Source organism: Dicentrarchus labrax, unplaced genomic scaffold (assembly GCF_905237075.1).
Source record: "Dicentrarchus labrax unplaced genomic scaffold, dlabrax2021, whole genome shotgun sequence".
In the NCBI taxonomy this organism is placed as follows: domain Eukaryota; kingdom Metazoa; phylum Chordata; class Actinopteri; family Moronidae; genus Dicentrarchus; species Dicentrarchus labrax.
This window is the reverse complement of record NW_026136721.1, coordinates 23,015,526-23,038,811: the sequence shown is the minus strand read 5'-3', so window position 1 is coordinate 23,038,811 and position 23,286 is coordinate 23,015,526. Positions and strand designations below refer to the sequence as shown.

At 40.2% G+C, this 23,286-nt stretch overlaps 2 protein-coding genes across 2 annotated transcripts; both read right to left on the bottom strand.

Moving 5' to 3' along the window:
- Positions 1-3,828: 3,828 nt before the first annotated feature.
- Positions 3,829-7,999, bottom strand: rhoh (ras homolog family member H). The gene is made up of 2 exons (XM_051385409.1): positions 7,701-7,999; positions 3,829-6,418 (listed from the first exon to the last, which is right to left on the bottom strand). The coding sequence occupies exon 2, from the start codon at positions 5,937-5,939 to the stop codon at positions 5,352-5,354; it is 588 nt and encodes a 195-aa protein (XP_051241369.1). The 5' UTR covers positions 5,940-6,418; positions 7,701-7,999; the 3' UTR covers positions 3,829-5,351.
- A 1,338-nt stretch (positions 8,000-9,337) lies between these two features.
- n4bp2 (NEDD4 binding protein 2) lies at positions 9,338-21,828 on the bottom strand. The gene is made up of 16 exons (XM_051384499.1): positions 21,451-21,828; positions 19,305-20,304; positions 18,833-18,957; positions 18,217-18,305; positions 17,989-18,065; positions 17,718-17,858; positions 14,348-17,073; positions 13,902-13,987; positions 13,568-13,613; positions 13,212-13,435; positions 12,993-13,117; positions 12,741-12,867; positions 12,118-12,294; positions 11,759-11,927; positions 10,694-10,817; positions 9,338-10,598 (listed from the first exon to the last, which is right to left on the bottom strand). The coding sequence occupies exons 1-16, from the start codon at positions 21,680-21,682 to the stop codon at positions 10,553-10,555; spliced, it is 5,514 nt and encodes a 1,837-aa protein (XP_051240459.1). The 5' UTR covers positions 21,683-21,828; the 3' UTR covers positions 9,338-10,552.
- Positions 21,829-23,286: the final 1,458 nt, after the last annotated feature.

Sequence of the window (23,286 nt, the reverse complement as noted above, 5' to 3'; positions counted from 1 at the left end):
AAATTATTGCATCAAACAACATCAGGAAGAAATGTTACTGACATTGTTTTACTCATTCACTGCAGAATACTGCACATGGTGTTAATGTGTCAAAGAGTTTCTGTGGTACTGAGCTCGCATAGGACAGGTGTTTCCTGTGTGTGTCTGCATATGTGTGTCTGCGTATGGGTGTGAGTGTGCGTGTGTGTGTGTGTGTGTGTGTGTGTGTGTGTGTGTGTGTGTGTGTGTGTGTGTGTGTGTGTGTGTGTGTGTGTGTGTGTGTGTGTGTGTGTGTGTGTGTGTGTGTGTGTGTGTGTGTGTGTGCGTGTGTGTGTGTGTCTAAAAAGAAAGAAAATGTGAAATAGTTTCACTGTACCAGAGTAAGAGTCAAAAGTCAAAGAAGAGCTTTTGTAAACCATTTCTGCTTGAAATGTGAGCTTGTGAATAAGAATAATGGCGTATCAGGTGTGTGTGCGTCAGTGTTCTTATGCAGTAAATGGGGGAGAGAGTGGGGGAGCTTCAGTAGGTGAGATAGTGAGAGAAAGACAGAGAGGTACTAAGGACACAGGACAGAAAAAGCAAAGAGCAGTGGTGTAGGAACAGCTGAGGAAGTGTGTGTGTGTGTGTGTGTGTGTGTGTGTGTGTGTGTGTGTGTGTGTGTGTGTGTGTGTGTGTGTGTGTGTGTGTGTGTGTGTGTGTGTGTGTGTGTGTGTGTGTGTGTGTGTGTGTGTGTGTGTGTGTGTGTGTGTGTGTGTGTGTGTGTGTGTGTGTGTGTGTGTGTATAGACAATCCCTCAATAATCAGCAGTGTCTAAAGAACAATGCTCGCCTGCAGTTACAGTAGGGAAAGCATAGGTGTGAATAATAAAATGAATGATGGCTGAATTTGCTTCAGTTTCAGGGTCCTGGTGTTGTGCCTGCAGGCTCACTGTAAGTGGTAGTGTCCATGTCTTACTGGGGAACTTGGAGAGAAAGGAGCCATCATTTATTAGTTCCACGTAGTGCAGTTGCCACTAAGTCAAAATGTCTGCTGTGAAGAAGGGCTGTTACAATGAGGACAGCTATTGTAGGTTGCTCCACAGGCAGAGTAAGAAGTATTGAGAAGAAGAAGAAGAAAGTATTGAGAGATGGATTAACACATAAGTCCCTGGGGAGATTTGTGACAAATCACTAGCCTTATCCTTTAAAGTCAGTTAATTACATAATTTTCTAAGATATACTGTGCATGCAGGAAGTACCAAAAATATTCATTATGTAGAATTTTAGTAAAGCATTATTGGATTATAATTACTGGTGCATTAATGTGTTTATCTCTTAAATGTTGCAGCTGGTAAATGTGGGGCTAATTTTAATTACTTTGTATACTGATGTGTTGCTTGTGATGTTTTCCAAGGGATCAATAAAGTTTTATCTTATCTTAAGCTATATAATAAATTATCATAATTTATTAGTGGAATAAATGCACAAGAATAACATAAATTTGTGTTTGTCAAAGATACGGACTGAAGATTAAGGACTGGATGTTTGACACATTTATTTTTATAATCATATAATATGATATAATATACAGATCTGGATACAGATCCATAAACTTGTATACTAATGGATCTTTCCGGACACAGGTCCTTTTTGTCCAGTGTTAGTTGATTATATTTTGTATTATTAATGTGAATCATCAAAGGAACTTAAGTTATCAAATAGCAGAGTAAAAAGTACAATATTTCCCTTTGAAATGTAGTGAACTACAAGTATCAAGAGTCATAAAATAGAAATACTCAAGTAAAGAACAAGTACCTTAAGTAAATGTACTAAATTACCTTGCACCATTGCAACTGGGGGATTGGTTGATTATCAGGAGAATTAGCTGATTTATGTGTAATAACAGGAAAAATCATGTGTGGCTAATAACATTAATCAAGCCCTGACAATAAGTCAGTATCTACAATACCAGAACCCTGGAACAACAACAGCTAAATGAAATACGGCCATTATTAATGGTATTAGATGCACCTGTGCTCCTCTTTGCTATGAAATGTCAGAATGTCTTCTGTGAAAACAGCCTATTTACCAGCTCATTGGATAACACATCAGAGGCCCCTGAGAAGTAAGTCAGAACAACCGCTACCCGCTGACTGTGAAGTGGCTCCACTTCTGTGTGTGTGTGAGAGAGAGACAGAAGGAGAGAGACAGACAGACAGCGAGAGAGGGATACGGCATTGTGGTAGTTGTGGGAGAGAGAGCAACAATGAGAGATGACAGATCTGGCCACAGCAGGCAGTCAAACAAGCTAAACTCTCAAAGTGTAGCCTTTCTCTTTGTTAGTTGTAACTCAAACATTGCCAACAGTATTACAGACAGTATTTAAACTATTTAAACTATTTGATCATGTGACGATATTATGTATTCTAAGTAGTAAACAGAGCAGTTTTGTGAACGAATGTGTTCTTGGGGCATCTAATGATTTGCCACATACGTCAAATGATAGTCTTTAGTTTCCTACATTTTAAAAGACAACCATAATTTGAGGTTTATTATAGTAAAATTAATATAAAGTACTATTATAGCTACTTAAATGGTTCATCAGTATGCTCTGAGAGGTTTCTAACAAGAGAGACTTTCATAAAGTTCACAAACCATGTTCATGTGATCTGAGAGTCCGGTGTATATGGTGTCTACATGCCTCTGTACTGTGAGTGTGAATGGGTGAGAAACTTAGAAAATTACAGAGTAGCTTAAAGTCGCTGTGTGTTTGCACAAGCTAGACTATAATGTACCTAATGTGTGTGCGTGTGTGTGCTGGGATGTGGTTAGCTGTTTCTCTTCATATCCTTGAAAAGCCTGTATTGTATCTCTCATCCTCAACACAAGAACACCACATAATGTAGAGAAATGTAGAGAAAGAGCGGGAGAAGGCATGAAGGGGGTGGAACAGCTTTTTCCTGGTTGTTGGCTGTTCCTGGTCGTCTTTTTTGCACTTTCATTATCATACATAAAGACTCATGTATGTCACGTTTATGGACTTATAATATATACAGTAGGTACTTGTATATAAGACTGCACTGGTGTGTAATAGATTCTAACAGACAGACCACGTTATGTACTTGTACGGGTCTTAAAACCCCCAAAAATGTGTGATGTTGGGCTAAATAAATGAAACTGACTTGACTTTACTAGTATAGATCCAAAGGTTTAAGGTCATCTGTGATTTAGACTACACAACCTTACATCCCCCTCTCTTATTGTGTTTGTATGTTAGCTATTCTTTGTTCTCACTGACTAAGCTGTCTTTCGCAATCTTTGTCTCTTTGTCTCTGAGATTAAAAGACTGCAACTCTCTCAAACGTGTGATACTACACACACACACACCTAAAAAACAAAAAAAACCACACAGTCTTAAGTCATAGAAAAGTACAAATTAAATTATTTCTATATAAACATTTGATAAAATGTGTTTCACAATTAGGTTTGGCAAATGGTAGTTTAGCCTATACCGCTAATGTTTTGATATTACATACAGAAAATCTGTTTTAAAGTGGACATAATAAGACAAAACATACAAAGCAGACCAGATGTTCACATACAAAGTGCATAAATTATACCTTTAACAGTGTATATTCTTATAGTTTATTTGAGAAGGTGTATTTGACGTACTATACTAAGGCAGAAAAGGGTGCACTCATGATGAACGCAAACTTTAAAAAGATAGTAACAGATACAAAGGGAAGATAATGCAGCCATTACAGGGGAAAATGACCGGATATATTTTAAACTTGCAGGTTACTCGATGATTTTCACAGCTTTTTATTTGCTCTGGGTAAAATCGTACAGATATCAATAAAGCAACACTGTATCAATGTGTTTAATCCTTAGTTTTAATTTAATTTAAGTGAACAAAGGAGACAGTTTGATACATGAGTAGTAGGTCATTTCTTAATATTTTTTTCTAAAAGGATGTATACAGTTAAATAAGAATATAAAAAAATACAATCCATAAAAAATCCACAATAGCCATTAATATTTGACATAGAGTTTCAATTAAATGTCATGTAAAAATTCCCCTTTACTTTATTCTAGAAATGTTTGTATCTTCTACCAATATAAAACAAAAGTTTCACTTTTCATTCATTCATTTCAATACATCTGATGTAAACATTTCAGCACAAACACTTTTAAATAGATTTGACATATATATATTTAAATTCCACGTATAACCTAAACATATAACTTGTAGGCATGTCTACTCTTTGATCTTTTGACTGTTAATTCCCCTGTCGTGTCTAATAAAATGTCATCCTCTCTCGAGAAATAAAAAATCTGGGTTTTTCCTGGCTCAGAATGGGCCTTTGGTGTGTGAATACGCACAGCAATAAGCACGATCAGTCCGCGTACAGTCTGCTGGGCGATACGGCTTACAAATAATACCTTAATTTTAGCCTATGCTGTGATATACAATGTATATCTTTATCTACACATTTTCACTACTGATTAAATACATTTGGAGAGGATTTCAAATTGCTATTTTGTAATTTATCATTTTGGTGCTGGCTAAATCCCGAATCCTGCCAAAAATGTCTTTATGCAGGAAAAATCCTGAATACACAGATATATGTAGACCCTGATACAGAAAAATGTTTTGCCAATGGACTCAATGAGCTGACGCCCACATTTTCTTCATAGAGTTAAAAATCATTGCTGACCATTGCTAACATGCACTCATTAATAAAAGTTGTAAATTGATTTTGACAGTCACAATGTAAAAGCTTCACGCAACTGTAAAAAGTACTTGGTTGTGTCGTTCTATTATTGGTAGTAAAGGCACTTTATTTAAGGCGGTTTATTCTGCAAATCAAAGGTTAATTTGCTGATCCAACTACAAGCTGAGAAGATACTTTCCTCTTGGAGAAACAATATGCTGTGTCAATATGATGCTTTAATTTAAGAAAGCCTTTCACAGTGAAAGTTCTTAATGGAGTTTTTCTGAAACAACAATTCTCTGATGCCCCATCTGAAATACCTCCACGCGATGTACTGTGATTCAAAACTCATCAGAAGAATCAAACATAAACTCTTTTCTTCACATGTGTCCCTGGAGCACACAAAAGTAGAACTTTTACCTGTGTACATTTGCATTAGGGTCTATTGGGTGCATCACTAAATCAATGTATTCTCAGTTTTAAACATGGTTTGAGTTTAGGGAAGTCTTGGAGGACACACCATTAGTGAAAAAGAACCCTATATATATATAGAAGACAAATACAGCTTTGGGTTCTTGTATCTCTACACGACTTCACTGAGTTTGAATAGCACACTAAGACGCATTATTGAAAGTCATCTCATGCAGGCTCAGGGGCCACAACAAATCAAGGTCAAGGGTCAAAAGACCTTGCACTGGTTTATGCTGAACATCCGTCGTCTGGCTTGCTTCCTGGCCTGGTTTACAGCCGTCCGCACCGCGTACTCAAACACCTGTTGCACACCGCGGTTGCTTATGGAGGAGCACTCTAGATAGCCTTTAGCGCGGACTTCACGCGCCACCTGTCTCCCCTCCACTGCTGTGATGCAGTTGCCCCGATAGGCCCCCGCCTCCCGTAGATCCGTCTGGGTGGCCACAACCAACACTGGCACCTTCGGCAAGTTCTCTCGAACCTCAGTGATCCACTTATGCTGGACGTTGGCCAGCGAGTTCGGGTTGGCCACAGAGTAGCAGATGAGGACGATGTCAGCCTGCGCGTACGATCTCGGCCGGATCTGTCTAAAGTTGTCATTGCCTGCTGTGTCCCAAAGCCCCAGACTGATCTGAACCCCATCCATGTACACCTCCACCCCTGTGTTATCAAACACTGTGGGCTTGTAGGTGTCCGGGAAGGTCTCTGAGGTGAAGCGGACCAGCAGGGCCGTCTTGCCCACGGCACTGTCCCCGACCAGGACACACTTCACCGACATCTCCGTAATGCCGTTCATGGTTGCCTCTGACAGTCTCTCTCCTCTAGATATTTCTATTTTGGTGGAAAAAGTCTCAGGGGAAGTTTTTCGGGAACTTGTCGATGTGGAGAGGCGCAGGGTTCACGAGGTAGCGATCACTCTGGATGTGCTGTTCTTCACTGTACAGGCTCTAGTTTTCATAGCAAGTGATTTGTAGCCCTGATTTGTGGTAACTGCCTTCCTGGAGATTTCAGTCGTCATTCAACTTGTTGAACTGACCTTCAATGTCTCTCTTTCCAGAGTCTGTTATAGGTAGTAGATATGTACAGTCAGCAGTTCTCCAGCAGTGAGCTTTATACGCTCTTCACATAACGTCTCAGTTGTTTAGGCCCTCGCAGCTCGTTTCACTTCTGCTCGGTTTCTGCAGTGTGGTCAGGTTCTGGTCCTTTCCTCTAACGGTCTCAAGGGTCATCATTATGTCCAAACAGAGCTAACCTCTCAGAGCTGAGGAGGGAAAGCTACCAAGGAAGAGAGAGGAAGAGAGGATATGTTACGAACATGAAGTATCTGTCAGCACTGTGTTGTCTTACTTTCAAAAGACGGAACAGTTAGAAATTGAAGTGCTTCAGCTAATTGTTTAACTTCATTTATATGTTTCACCAAATTCTTCTCATCTACGTGTAGCCTATTGTGTAAAATGGCAGCAGCATGGCCCTTAACACAATGAACATGACAAATGAGAAATATCTGCTTAAACAATATAGAAATAGTCTACTGCTAGAGTATGGCATGTTGCAGATGACATCAACTTTAGTGTCTGTAACACACATAATTTATATTTACACAGAAAGGTTAAAGTATAAAGCAACGAATGTATAACAAAGTACTGATTAAACACGGAAGTAAAGATCTGTGTGTTTGGGTGTGACCCAGAATTCACAGCTTGATACCGAAGACTCTAACAGGGGTTCAATAATATCCATGTTCTCTGTGTTATCTCATACATTTAACCTGTTTGTCTTCAATTACTCTAATGTATGTCCCTCCTAACCAGTCCTGATTCCGCCATAAACAAATACCTGATAATAAATAAGGACGTCTCTGTGAGTTGATGTTTGATACAGAAGCTAATACGTGTAGATCTTAATGTTTTTTTTTATTTTTATTATAATTAACTAAATCAGCTGGTGGTTTCTTATGACTTATCTACTGCATTAAATGGACAGTTTAACAATTGTATTAAAGTAGCATAGGTAACAAGTCCTAACCTCAAAACCACCTGCCATGACACACACACACACACACACACACACAGTCATTTAGATGGAAAGACCTCCATCTCCATAACGTAGATGGGACACTTTAATCAGTGTTTTTTCCACAATTCAACTGTCTACATTATCTCACTAGAACAAGTATTAGTTTTATAATCTCAGTCTACAGTCAGAGCTAAAATTAATTAATTAATTAAAGTTTAAAAACAACCAACAAACACTTGGCAAAACTGATCAAACTGTCAAAACTCTTCTTACTTCATGTAGAGTACAATAAAATCTTATTTTACACATTCATAATCATCTCCCAGTGAGAGTAAGAACACAACATTAAGCTCCCAACTGCTCATTTAAAAGTTTTTAATGCTGAGGTTTTTAGGTCTTATTACATTTCCAAATAGATTATATAAATGGTATTATAAAATCTATTAAATAGAAAATATAATAGTATATAATAGTATAAAGCCTCAGCAACACGCCGCTGTATCAACACAAAGTAAATGAGGACAAAGAAAGAGATAATTACCTTTTCTTGTCTTCTCAATCTGTAACGGGCGGATGCTGGCTGCCGCCTTTGAAGACTTAACAGCACTCACACACACAAAAACCCCAAAGCCTTGAAACTCCAGACACGGTTGGTTTAATAATTATGATAAACTGCCGAACTGGATACCCTGAAAGGTATTTGCTAAAGTCTGTATTAATTTGAGACAGAAAGACACACGAAAGACTAAAGACTTTGGCACCTGCCTGACGCTGAGCAGAGGACGGAAGCGAGAAAGTAGGAGAGAAAAGAAAAGTAAAACACATCCGCTAGTTGAAGTGTGGAGGTGTGACTGAGTCTGCTGCTCGCCTCCCCCACAGCAGATGTGCTTTAAAGTATAGGAGGGTTGTTTTTTTTTTTTGTGCCTTTGTTGTTGTGAATTGGTACGATTTTATCTGACACAGCTGGCCCAAATGAAAGATTTTAAGAAAAGATCAGGTTGCACTGTGCTGTCATTGTAAAGGATAACATGTGAGCTCCGATCAATAATCAATAGAAAACCCATCTCTAGCTAAATATATGATCCTCTGTAGCCCCTTATTGTACAGTTTATATATATATATATATATATACACACACACATATATATATATATATACACATTGACAGGAATCCAGTCTGAAATATTAATATTAATAATAAAGGGAAACTCCACCGATTTCACCGGGAGGACTACAGGGATTAAAGGGTGCCACAAGGGAGCTGTGATCTGATCAGATGCCTCATGTGATGTGACTAGAGTCACCGTCAGTCGGGTCAGAGGACTACAAGTTTGAGTTTGCGTGGAGTTAGAAAGAAGTGATCCCACCAGACCGATGTAGCCCGATCCTCAGCTCTGCTTAGGACTAGATGAGGTTTCTTCTTAGCTGCAATTAGCGGAACAAACCTGAATCTCTGGCCCAACTATTCTAGTGTTGTTGTTGCACTGTGGGTAATGTAGGCGCCAGTTTGTGACAAGGACGAAGTGTGTTGAATAGTGTTATACAGTGCCTCCAGGATTTCACAGGCTTTTTGGGGGAGGATTGTTGTGTCCTGTAATGCCTGCATTCATGGCAGCTTTTCTAAAAACAAAAAAAAAAAAAAAAAACAAATTGCAGTTAATGTTGCGATGTTTTTAACCATTGTTTGGTCTAAAGGAACTTGTAAGAAGAGTAAGAACAAAATCTCCCCGTTTGAACTTAACTAGAAAGAAGGAAGTGAGTTTGGTGACATATGACTCAACGCGTTGTGCATTAGTCATCTCTAAATGTAAAGTCTTTCCCAGGGGTTTCAAAACATCTTAAATCCAATCAAAAACCACATGGATGGGATGTCAAATTTTTATCTGCAAGAAATCTTTGTTGAAAAATGTGTCTTTATACAGAAAATGTCCATACTGAACATGACGGAGAAACTATGAAACATTAGTCATCATGTGTAGTAGTGATCTTTGTATTGGCTTATAGCATAAATTATACTGTTCCTCAGATTCATTAAAGGCCCACTATGATTCACAAACTGGCTCAAACTGGTCTTTTGATACATAGACTAATATTAAGTGACAACCCTGAATAAGGATTTAAAGCTACAATAACTAAAGAGAAACACTGAGTCCACACAAGTCCACACATGCACAAGTCTTAAACTGTAAACATAGAAGATTTTATTCAACAATACAATATTCTCTGTAAAAACCATTTGAACAAGTGAATAAAAAAATACAATTCTCTCTATATACTTAATATGTTCATAATATATACAATCTGTAAAATATTTTTGTTGCACTTTTGTGAAAAATATCACACAGATAGAAAAGCAGAAGCGATTTTGGACCTACAAAACTAGTGTAGCAACCTGAGGAATACAACTGCTACAAAATTTGGCACAATGGGTTAAAAAAAATGCCACCAGGAACAGGCTGGAAACAATTGACTGGCCCTCAAAAGAAAGGAAAACCTAACATTGTTGGATCCTTACCTGAGTTTGAATATCAATATATTAGCTGCTAAGCTTGGCTCGGCCTTAAGCAAAAACTTAATGGACAGTTGTATATTTCTGAGGCAGCTGCTAAGACAAAGGACGCAGATTGCTGCAGAGCTCACAGTGGATGGTGTTCAAACCATTTAATGGCCTTTTGATCATCTGAGGAGTTGGCTCACGTCCTGGTAACACTTCCACCAAGAGAAAAACATTGTTCTTCTTTTTAAGCATTTTGGTTTTGTGATAACTTCTCAGAGGACAATTTCTGATTTGACTGCAGTGTAGAATGAGTATCAAATAAAATGCTTAAATTTGTGTCTCAAAAAAGGATGCCATATTACTTAAAATCCTGGAGAACAACCTCCGAGTAGACAACATGCAATCATGATTCAGTTCAAGTTTCATAAAATCCTTACATGTCTCAAACACCTCTTTCAACATGGAGCCTTCATAATACAGCAATTTTTCATACTCTTTAAAAGGCATAAAGATAAATGTAAAACAAAATACACCACACTAAACATTTTTAAATATAAAATGTACATACATTCAGGCCAATGCAGTTTCCTTTCATGAACACAAGAGGAAAAAATATTCTTATTAGGATCTGGATTAAGATCTTAACTAAAATTAACCTCAATTTAGTCATGTTTAAGATTAAATTAAAATCCTAGTGTCTTTATGACTGATGGAGAAAAAGAGAGAGAGTTGGGAAAAAACAAGTACCAAAACTGACTGACAGAAAAAAGAAACGAGGAGGCTGAGTAGTATACCATACTGTATATACTGTAGTAATTGTATATGTGGTGTTGTAGAAGCAGAGAAAAGAGTGTTGTCCTCCATCCGCAGCTTCACTCCAATAAACCAGGTTCTACTCACTTCAAAGAGACCAACACGAGACCTGGCTTTGGCTCAGTGAACCTGAGAGATACAGAGATAGGAGAAAAGGTGGGTGAGCATTAACATGTCGTGCATGTGTGCTTTGCCTTTGTTAGAATGTGTATATGTGTGCATACCTGTAGTGTTTGTTGGTGAGGTAGTCTATAACGGCGGGGCGGATGCGGGCCACGCCCCCCTGGCTGTGGTTCCCTCTTCCTGTGATGACAGAGAGCTGAGGTCGACACAGACCCTGCTCACAATCTACACAGAAAGAGGCCATAGGAGAACAACACACACACACACACACACACACACACACACACACACACACACACACACACACACACACACACACACACACACACACACACACACACACACACACACACACACACACACACACACACACACACACACACACAAGTTAGGAGCTAGTTTGAGTCTAGACTTGAGACACAACACTGTTTCGCAAACCCACCCAATACCCACAATGCTCGGAACCGACTCATTATCTGCAAGTATCTCTAAATCTTACCTATAATCAAACAGTTTAACCCCAATGTTCATTTTGGGGTCCTAGGGAACCCAGAGCCTCTTAAACAATTATTCAATTCAATTCAATTTTATTTGTATAGCGCCAATTCATAACAGAAGTTATCTCAGGACACTTTTCAAATAGAGTAGGTCTAGACCGAACTCTTTCTTTATTATAAAAACATACTTACCATTGTTTATTAGCTTGATCCTTCCTAACTTTTACCAATTGCTATGAGAACTGATAGCATGCTTCCCGATCTATTCCCAATAAATACTTTCAACTATCTAATAAAAGTGTAAAATGCCCCCAAATATATTTTTATATATTTGTTGGGGACTGTGAGACACAAAATAATAAGGAAACATGTTGTTTCTTTTTTGTTACTTGAGCTCAGCCAACAACCAACAGCCTAAACTATCCTGAATGGACATTTAGTAAAATTAAACAAACACTTGATCATCATCATATTAATTTTACCTGTATACATGTGTGTGTATATATATACACATATGTATACACACACACTTTCAGCTGTGAAACACACTGTTTGAGGGTACCTGTAACAGAATGTGTATTATAGTCTACCTTTAAAGTGCCAAAATCTTCTCTCATCCTGCGCCTGTACTCATACTGAGTGTATACAGTGCAGTATACTATAAATTACCTGCGGTTTTGTTATGTAAGACCCGAGCCAGATGATCCAGGGCCTCATCTACGTGCAGCCCATGGAGGTCCAGGATGTTATTTGGCAGCAGTGATGAGTTGACCCTTTGAAAAATCTGAGCTGCAGCCCGGTGATTGGCTTCACGCATCCTCTTGCCATGCAGGTGTCCCTAAGAGTGAGGTGATACAAATTAATTTACAGTAAGCTGAGTATTTACTAACAAGAAAAGAGCTTAAAGTTAGAAACATTACCTCTAATACATTAAATTTCCCCCACAACAAAAAAAAAAAAACATTTAGAAAATGCTTATAAAATGCTTCACATGTAAAAAAATAACAGTACAATATTCAGCTCCTCACCTGCTGTGCGTAAAATGAAGCCACTTCTTTCCGTCCTTGCTTGAAGGCCTCGGCAGCCTTGGAGAAACTCTCGAGCTGTCGGCTCCTCTGTAGGCTGGCCTCAGCCCTGAAGTCCTCATACTCCGGATCCTCCGTATCCTGATAGTCAGGTACGAGCAACTCCAGGGGATTCTGCCTCTGACAAATTAAAAAAGGGATAAGTATGATTAAGACTAAGTTAGCTAATTAAATGTGGAAAAGGTAATCAGTACTTATGTATTGTTATGTAGTAAAGATGCAGTTTGTAGTGATATAAAGCAGAATAGTATATAATGGATTCTTGCTTTTTTTTTTTTTTAAATGTATTTAGCATTTTAGGGGTATACCATTCTCTACAGTCACACAGTTGTATTATAATAAGTTATAGATTAACTCTTGCAATACATAATGAATCAGAAAATTACCAGTACAGTGATAAAATCATTGTCAAAATATTTACATAGTATGGTGCATTAATGGAAAAGCTAAAAAAGAGATATAGAGGTTAAGTGATGGACATTATACATGAGACTACACAGTACATGTGTTATGTGAAATAGATGTATACCGGTGTTCTTTCTCCCTCTGCCTGTGTGTGTGAATACCTTTTCCCTCTCCTTGCTGGCTGCTCTGTGGTGGTCGGACCGAGGTGCCTCTGGGGCGACCACTGTCTTGACCGGCTCTTCATCCAGTAGAGAGCGAAGGAACAGCTCTGTCTGGCTCAGGCTGTAACTGTGCAACACATGAGATACACACATCTTTGCATGCTGCAGAAAAAAATAAAATGACTTCCCAGCTTTAAAGACCATTATCAACAAATAAACAAAACTAATACGGCCTCAAAGTTGCTTTCTCACTTGTTGTCTCGGAAGATGTCCTGGAGGAAATGCCTGTCAATGGTGGGGAAGAGGGAGTATAGCTGGTTCTCTTTCAGCAGGGCAGCTCCGTTACGTCGGTCGAGGTCTGCACGACTTTGTCTGGTCTGAAAGACGGAGGGTCGCACAGGGGTTAGAGCAAACCAGGATATTATCATCCAAGATGTTTCAGTCCACAGGTACAGTAGATGTTCGTGTTACCTTTTCCACATTCTCCTGCATAGCCTGCTCCTCTTTAATAATGTCTCTGAGAGAGACATGTGGGCGGGACACATTCCAATGGTCCATGAATGGCATCAGAGTACGGGCCTCTGGTTGGCTGTCCAGTGACTCGTAACCATCTGCACTAATCAGGAACGGTGCTGGCTGTGTTCGGTCTCGAGGCCCAGGTTTGGCCACCTGTGACTCACCCCAGTGGACTGAACCTACACATTCAAATGTCAACATTCAGTAGTTGTGAAACAAAATGATGTTATGACGATGTCTGAGAACTTCTGGTGTGTGTGTGTGTGTGTGTGTGTGTGTGTGTGTGTGTGTGTGTGTGTGTGTAAACTTACTTTCCTGAAGCAAGTGAAAGGAAAGAGTTGCTTGTCTCTGCTTCTCCTGTAAAACAGCATTAAAAGTCAAATTAACAAATGGAGACCCACTCAGACTCGCTCACAGGTAGATTCACATTAGCATGGATGCTGGTAAAGACACAACACAACAATACTGACATATTACCACCCTTTAAGTTGATATAATTCAATTTGAGCCCAACATTCAATCTCCTATTAGCTCTGTTTTTACTCTCTATGACCTCCTCAGGGAAATATCTGGCTCTTTAACTGCTAAAAGCTTCATTATGTCCAACTGTTATAAGAATATCAATTATTGCCACAAAGAGCTCACCTGAATGGTTTCCTTCCACTTCTGGTGGAGCAGTTTAGCCAAGTTCAGGTCCATCTGCACTGCATAGTCCTCAGTGGAGCATGTACCTTAATATTTTTGAGTACCAGGGAAGTATAAAAATACATATTTTTATTAGCAATTAATGAAAACTAAATGCCACAGTATGTTTCAAACAAAGTGCTTCTCAGATCGACATAACACGGAGTATGAGTGTAACAATGTATGAAAACCCATTTCAGAATCTCGAGGTGATATAATGTTGTAATTTTACAAAACAGGCAATGTGACAATCACACACACATTATGCAGCAATTGGCTGCAGAGTTTAAACTTCTGTTCAATTTATTTTCATTCTGTCCAGGAGCCTTAAGGCTAGTACTAGGATAAGTATTAACTTAAGTGCTTAAAAAGGGTATTTTTCAGTGTGACACCCGTGTGTTAGATACCTGAGTCTACTCCGACAGGACCAAACAGTTCAGTGAGCTGTAGGGCAACCTCAGTGGGTAGTTTCAGCTCCACACTCTGAATGTTCAGGTGTCGACTCCTTCGCTCCTCCATGTGCCTCCTTTCAGTCCTCTCGTTCTCCTTCTGTCTTTCCTCTCTCTCCATCTCATCTAGCTCAGCCTGCAGTAGCCGGTGGACCTCGTCCATGCTCGCAATCTCCTTCTCAATCTCAACTCTTGACTCTTCAATTATTACTTCGTCATCAAAGCTTCCACCACAAGCGCCGCCTTCTGATGTCACTTTGTGGTCAGTGTCACCACATCTCTCTCCTTCGTTTACTGCTTGAGGAAGACTACGCTCTGTTTGAAGAGATTTTTCCAAGTGTGAGGTTGTATCAGGATTGTTTCTAACTGAAACAGCTGCACCTCCAAACATATCGGCATTATTGGAGCTCTCATCTGACTCAACAACGGTCCCAAAGGTTGACTGAGTCGCCTCTTCTAATCTAGGCCAATCATCAGGGTGATGCTCATCTAACGCATTAGGACATGAACTGGTTTCTACAGCTTTGCTTAAAGCTCCACACAGACTGGATGTGTCCTTGTCTTCTTCACTCTCCTCTTCTTTCTCACCATCCTCATCTCTGAAGAACCTCTCTCCCGAGTCCAGCAGCAGGTTGGTGGTCCATTCTAAGTCCTGATGGCATTTGTCATACAGATCTTCTAATGTATCAAAACTAACCAGTTTAAAATGGCAACTGAGAATGCGCAAACTCTTAAGGCGGTCTTGAGTTGCCCCAAAGTCTTTCTCCTCCACCTGTGTGCCTTTCTCATGAACCACACGGTAGGGTACCTCTCTGTGGCCAGATGGGTGAACTGCAACTGCTGCAGAAACGACAGTGGACAGCTCCGGCACAAAGCGAGAAGAGTCTCCAGACAGGACTGCGATGTCACTAGGGTGGCTGCACGCATTGACAACTGCTTCATTGGGGGTGTCTTGATGATTGAGACGCCAAAGAAGGGCAAAGTCTTGGGGTTCTGTCTGGGTGTGACAGCCTGTGTCTACCAGAGGAGGTGGGGAAGGGAGCTTCAGGGGTGGCTCAGATTTGGAATCGGTGAACAGGTCAAAGCTGGGTTCAAGGCTAAGGCTAGTGTTACAGTTAGGATTAAAATTAGGTTCAACATCTGCGTTGATGCTATTCTGACTACTGTTTATAATTTGGGCAGTGGTATCGGGACATTCGAGAGTATTCACTGAAGAGGCGGGGCAGTTTTGAGTAAATGTGAGGGCTAGTTTGCACTGTTTCCCTGATCTACGACCCTGACGCTGCTTTCTCTCCTGACTGCCTCCACTGAAAGCTCCATTTTCTGCTTCCACAGAGCCCTCACAGACAGGACTCTGACACACTTCACTAGTTTGACTGTCATCAGCCTCAACTCTAGTTTCTCTGCAGTTATTCATGTCCACATCAGTAGGACCAGTACCAGGCTCTGTACCAACCGTATCATTAATATTGTGGCCTCCCAGTTCATCGTGGCATACATTTGCCTCCATGGTATTGGATACAACTAGTGAATCAGCAGTAGGAGCTGGGAGGGGATTTGTTGGGCTAGTTGATTTCAAATCCACAGTCCTATTTTCTTTGTCAATCTCTAACAAGTCATCATTCCCTCTTGTGGTACTTCTCGCCTCATTTTCAGTTTTAAGGGCCTCCCAATGATCAATTCTCGATACCCTGGCCTTACACGAGTTAGCTGCCTTCCCGTCTAACACACAGTCAGGTAATTCACCTCTGCTGCTGTTGACCCTGTTCATGTTCTGTTCTCTCTCCTCGCTGTCAGATCTACTGCTATGGGATTCCTCAAACCTGCCACCTGCATCTTCTTCTTTCTCCAATTCCTCTCCGGAGCTCGGGGAAGAGGAGGATGAATGGGAAGAGCTGGTCAGAATGGCAGTTTGACCCGTCTGAATAAGATCAAGAAGCTTCTGAAACTCTGTTACATTGGGTCCCGACTGCACTTTAGTTTTATTTTCGTTAGCTTCTTGGGACACGCCTTCATCTTCTTTGCCATTTCCTTCTTTACGCCTTTCTCTTCTCCTCACCTGGCGCTGCTCGAGAGTCCCTTCAGAAGGCCAGTCTCCTACAAAATCTAACATCTTAAGCATTCCCTTCTCTCCCCCATCCCTCGCTATCTCAACCCCTTTTGCCTCCTCTTCCTTCATCTTTTCTTTCTCCTTGGCCTCGCTGTCTGATTGGTTAGTATCTTTCACCAGATCTGCAGGCTCTGCCCTGTCAAAACCAGACCTTCTGCTTGTTCTTTCTCTCCTCACTCTTTGTCCAATAGACTCCGAGAAAGCGACGGGCATTTCATCCCCACGATAATCCTCATTCATCACTGATTCCACAATACAGTCGGGGATTCTCTGATCCCCTGTTGGATGATTTAGCTTTAACGCGGTGTCCAGCTCAGAATCTAATTGCCCCAAATCCATGGAATCAACCCCGTCAGACATTTCAGGGCTCTCTGTGAGTCCTCCAGTAGGCTGGAAATTGAGGGACTCCGTAGATTTGTGGGTGCCGTCTTCAAGCACTCCTACCTCACCAGAATGACCAATAGATGACACGTCAGGAAGGGAGGAAAACAGCTGAGGGCAGGATTTCTTACGTCCCTCAGTCAATCCAGGTTGCTCAACAAGGTCAGGACAAGGTGTTTCAGAAGACACCAGACTAGGGATAAGAAGAAAGATATGAATGGTACAGTTAACATAGCTAAGATGGGTGCAGAATAAAAACATTATGCCTGATTTAGCCTCATGATTTGGATGATTCATGTTTATTGTGCATAAATACATACATAAGTACATATTCATTCATTTTAAGCACATATTCATTCATTTTAACCACAATGGAGTAGTCATTTTTAAAACAGTTAATATTATTTATTCAGCTTAAGGTAAATTACTCCTTTTGATGTTTACAAAAAATATTTTTCACTTAAGACAACAGAGAGCAATGCAAAACAGATGATTTGAATAGATGCCAAATTAAAACCTCAATTTTCCTACAACATTTGTAAATGTATACTCTTCTCTTTCTGGATGCATCTAACATTTGCAGTACCAATACATGTCCCCAGTAGAAACTAGATACAAAAATTATGCTACAAGTTGTCAAAATGACCAGGTTTAATCAATTCTTTATGAAAATATAAATATTATGCATTGACAGTCAATTTCACTGCATTTCTTTGGTAATGTATGTTATTATACAAACGTTCCTATGAGTTAACCTTGTCCACATAGAAACACGTTATGAGAGTCACAATCACAAATGGGTCTTCTTTATCCAGACACTCAATAAGCAGCACTTACTGTGAGCTTCTATTCTCCAGAAGGAGGCGCTGTTTCAACTCAGGCATCTGTGAACCCATGATGGACTGGACTGTGACAAAGCGCTCATATCCATTCAGCATGCGTCGGATTGTTTCCACTGGCACGTCATGTGTAGTCCGTCTACATATGCATACAGACACACACAATTAAACAGACACAAAACTGTAATATATGAAATTGTTTAACAGCATTTTGCTGTTATAAAAAAGTAATCTATTAAAATTGGATTCTACATTAATTCCTCTCTCACCTCTGTAGTTCTCTAGGCTTGCTCTTCCACCAAGTGTCCGGCTCTCGGAACAGCACCTTGTATCCATGTTTCAGTGCCTAGGAGAGATAGGGGACAGATAGGGTCTCAAGTATAACCCATCTACACTGTCATCGATTAGATGTTATTTAAGAGGGGTTTTATGAACCTCTCAGTCAGAGACATGAGATATGTGACCATGCTTTATGTATTGGATGCAAGTTGACTGACCTGAACCACATAGGGTCTCATCTCCCAGCCTTGCATGTTGGTGTTGTCAATAATGATGGGGTTAGCACCCCTTTCAAAGGCCTCTATGGCTATGGAGTTAAGTTGGCACAAGAGAGAAAGAACAAGAAAAACAAACAATATGCAGTGTTTCCTCTATGTTGCGGCCCGCCGCTGTTCTGAATCAGTAATGGGGCAGACGCACAATGTAGTCGCGGTTGCCTTTTAAATGATCCTGCCGACATAATGCACCCCCGTTGGCTGCCGCTCACACTGCAATTTAACAACATGTAGAACTATTCAGAGGTTATTGGGGCTGTCCAGTTTAACTCCACATACTGTTGTGTTGATGTAGCCTATTGTCAAAACGTTCATTCCAAGTTGACTATTAAACTAACAGCTGTTCGGACAGGCCTGCCCCCACTGCTAAAAAAAAATCCTAGAGGAAACACTGATATGCTCTTTAAGTGCAACCAGGGTAAAAAAAAACAATGGCAATCAGTTACATAGATTATAACATTTATTTAAGGTTAATAAGTTGCGAAGGAATTGACTTGCTTTTTCTGCATCAGTTCTTATCAAAACTCTGTGTGTGTGTGTGTGTGTGTGTGTTGCTTACCTCGTTTTTGGTTCCACTCATGGGCTTCCCCCAGAGCAGCAGGGTCAAACTGATATTCTCCATGGCGAGTGAAATAGTCGTCAGTGGACAGTCTAACTCCACCTGGGTTGTGCTCGACCAAGGCCCTAAACAAACAAACAAACAAACACAAACACACACACAAACACAAACACAAACACACACACACACACACACACACACTCCATTTAATCACTGTTCTCCAAAGCCCAAGATGATGACCTGAAATGTCTTCACATTTCAGAAGCTGAAATCAGAGAATTTGGACATTTTTCCTTTAGAAAATTACTCAAACCAATTATCAAAATAGACAAATAATTTAATAGTTGACAACTGATTAATCATTGCAGCTCTACTTGCAATCAAGTCTCTGTCTGCGTACTGTAGCTGTGATGAAACTACCACACTAGAGAGCACAGCGTAATTGCCATTTAGAGTATCACACCATTATTACCTTGCCAAGGTTGATTTGCCAGATCCCGGAGCACCACGTAGCAGCACAAGGACCTTCCCTTCTAGACGAAGCCTGCCATAATGAGTAGGATGTTGTTGAGGACCAGGCAGTGCCCAGGACTTAGGAATAGTAGCAGAAGGTTTAAGAGGTGCCTGTCGGACAGGCCCCTGAGTCAGCCAGGGAGAGGCCTGTCTGGGTTGGCTGGGCCAGTTGGAAGGCGTTTGAGCCACAGGGGTAATGAATGTTGGCCCCTGGTTTCCATGGGTGCGGGGAGAAAACACAGGTGCCGCCAAGTTCCAGGGTGACGCCATGTAGCCAAGTGGCTCCTGATTCGACAAGTTCATCTTAGATCTTGCTCCTCCGACTACCGCTTTGGAGGGAATGACCCCAGCCTTGTCTGCAAGAGTGTGCGGTGGGTCTTGCTTTTTATATACCTGGAAAGCCGAGGGACGTCCTGAAGCTGCCAGGTCCAAAGAAGGTTTCGGCTTGTCTGCAGGCGTCTCTGCCATCAGATGTGTGAAATCCACCGTCGACTGCTCCTGCTCTTCAGCAATCTCGTCTTCCCAAGTGCTGAGCTGGTCAAGCGGAGAGGAAGCTTCAGAAATATTCTCCACCAGGCCAGTAGAGGGCCCTCTGGATCCAGGTTGCATGCTGGACTGAAGCAGCTCAGGGAGGACCTGCTTTGGGAATGGTGGTGGAGGGAAAGAGGATAAAAACTGGCTGCTGTGGTACTTTTCCTTAACGTCTCGCTGTGTGGTTAGTGTCTCAAGCTCCTGATCGACAAGCAGGTCCAGCTCTTCTGTCAGGATGTTGGCAGAGGGAGGAGAGGAGGACAGCTGTGGTGGTCTGGAGGAGTCTGGTTCTGGTCTAGGTTCAGAAAAGTGCTGTGGGCTGAGCAGGGCTGCAGCAGTGCGCTCAAAGCCAGAGACAGGAGGAGGCATAGGTCCTACAACTTCAGCAGCCACAGACAGCTCCAAGAGAGAGTCCATTGCATTTTCAACTAGGAAACAAACAGAGGAAACACAGATACCAAGAAAAAGAAAAGAAAGTTTACTATATTTAACTTTTACAACTTATGATTCAATGTTTCAAAACTTTGGTATTTTAACACATTTTGCGTTGCTGCCCTCAGATAAAACTAAAAAAAAAGCCCATTCAAGTGGTAAAAACTTAAAGTGCATTAAAATAATACAATTAAAATAAACAAACCAAGCCTTCCCAGAAACCACACTACCACAACAATGAATACCATTTCATACATACCATTACAGTGAATAACACGATCAGTGTAGGAGTGAAGGACATGAGCGCCCTCTGGATTAGTGCTGTTACAGAACCTCGATGTCTACTCACAATACTTTTCAGCCTTTTAAATAACTGAACATTTTAACATATTTTAATTGTATGTAATGGGAATCGTCCTGTTGAACCTTCCACTTTCACCTCTGCTCTATATAGGGTAAATATTGACAGTGGAGATAAGTGCAGTGCAGGAACCTTAAACCTAAAGGTGTTTTATTCTGTAATTTCTACTGCTATACCTGTTCAGGCAGGAATCTGAAGTCATCTGACCTGGGATTCGTGACTTGCGCCCCCCCAGGCTCTGGAACAGCCTTTTTACTCTTTTAAGCAACAAAGACAGTTTGAAACAAGTGTATGGGACATATCATTGACTCATGAGTGGTGGCTTTTGTTTGGTCTTGTTTGCCATTTCTGATTTTATTCTACTTCACTGACTTCATAATCACATGGTGACACTTACTGGTGGTATGCAAGTACACTTAAAAGTTACACACATACAGGATCTGTCAACAGGTGGAAGAAGGTGCGTGGGTTTGGTGAACTAAAAAATGGCAAGGTTCCGTTTTAAATAGACTGCTGATACTGTCAATAACACACACACACACACACACACACACACACACACACACACACACACACACACACACACACACAAAGAGAGAGAGAGAGAGAGGAAACCTCCACTGTAAAGTAATCTCATGTGGTTAAATAGTTCCACACTGTCTGCTAACAAGCCTACCCCAGCTAGCAGGTTAGCAAAGTTACACTAAAATCACATTCCCCAAGAGTCACACAGCAGGTTGGACCATTAACTGGGCTTCCGTGTTTTTATAATGCTGCTAACCTTTAAAATCACACTCGGACAGCACGATGTAAATAACGTCGGGGTCCAGGTGTGAGAACATCTCCTGCATGCTTTTGACGATATTCTCCTTGATGGAGGCAGAGAGCGAGGTGCTGGATGGAAAGTTGTTCGCCATTGCACCGTCAAATCCCTGAGGTAGTCTGCTCCCCCCCTCTGGCGGCCCGCCGGGGACTCGGGCCGGGCTCTGGCCGTTTTTCTTTCTCCGAGGCATTCCGAGGCCCGCCGGGTGCTCTCATTAGCGGCCACACGGAGCTAACTTAAGTAGCTAAAGGGCTACCAAAGGTTTGGTCCGGGTCTGAAGACATGCTACTGTAGTGTCAGGCGGAGTAACCCAAGTGCAGCGACTGAAGGTTATGATAGCAAACAGCGCCCCAAGTGGTGGAAGTCACACCAGAAAATACAAAGCGGGCCTACTCGCCGAGTCCGCCAGAACGGTCAATACCGGAAATCAACACAGAGACTTCAAAATAAAAGCTTGTCAGAATCAGAAATATTTTATTGATCCACATTTACAGTTGCTTAAGGTGTTCACACGAATTAAAATAATAATAATAATAATAATAATAATTATTATTATTATTATAATAATACAATATCTAACACTATATATATATATAGACTAGAAAATAGAATAAATATATATATATATATATATATAAAATAAAATAGAAATTGAATCGATATACGTGGTTCCTGTTGGGGCTTGAGTATTTACCTCTGGTTTTAGTAAAAAGTGGTAATGTAATAATAACAAAATATTCAGAATTTAATTATCCCTAAAGTTGGACACATGGTGAGGCATCCTTTTAGAGGGTAGCAAAGAGTGTAAATGCTTTTAAAAGCAAACTCAAGACTTACATTTTTAGTCTGGCTTTTAATTGATTTTTATTTACTTATTTATTTGTCTATTTATTTATTTATTATTATTATTATTAATCTGTTTTAGAACTGTATTTGTGTGAACATAGGAGAAACATGTAATGTATCAAAAATAAAAGTACTCATATTCCACTCCCCGTCATTGCAAAATGTTCATATTATTATACTGGATTATTATGTGATACATAAACATGTAAGCAACATTTTAACTACTTGATGGATCCTTTGATCTATAACAGTGCTTAATCTTTTATGAGTTGACTTCTTTTTTTATTATAAAAATAAAATAATTATAATTATAAACAGGGGATTGTTAGATATGACCAATGCTGTGACACTCTGACCCCCAACCAATATTTATTTTCTTTTGTTTCCTGATTGAGTACCTGAATTTTTATAGATCCAGTAAACCCTGTTTTCATTAATGTATATAACTGAACATAATATCATGTCAGATGGTACTAAAACTATATAATAGTCTCAGAAAATAAGCTCATTAAAACAAAAGCAGCACTATTGAAAAGTGTAAAGTTGATTGAATCTCTTTTTAGTCACTTTTTGACTTGTTAATTACCAGTTGACCACTAGATGTCACTACTCTACTCTCTCAAGTCATTATTTTATAGAGAAAGTGAACCTTAATGTGTTATTGACTGCCACAGGTACTTTTAGTTGTAGTTGTAAAAGTATTGGTAATACCAATAAGAATCATAACAACAAACACATTGGCAGCATAAATAAGACTTGATAGACTATCAGTTTTAAAAGCCTTAAAAATATTTCACTAGCATACAACTACAACAATTACGATAATGGCAATGATTATTTTAGTATTAGTACATTTGCAATAGTTTTCTCCATACATGTGCCCACAAAAACATAAAAACAGATAAATGTCATAAAGCATATATTAATTCATAAAGAAACCTAGTGATT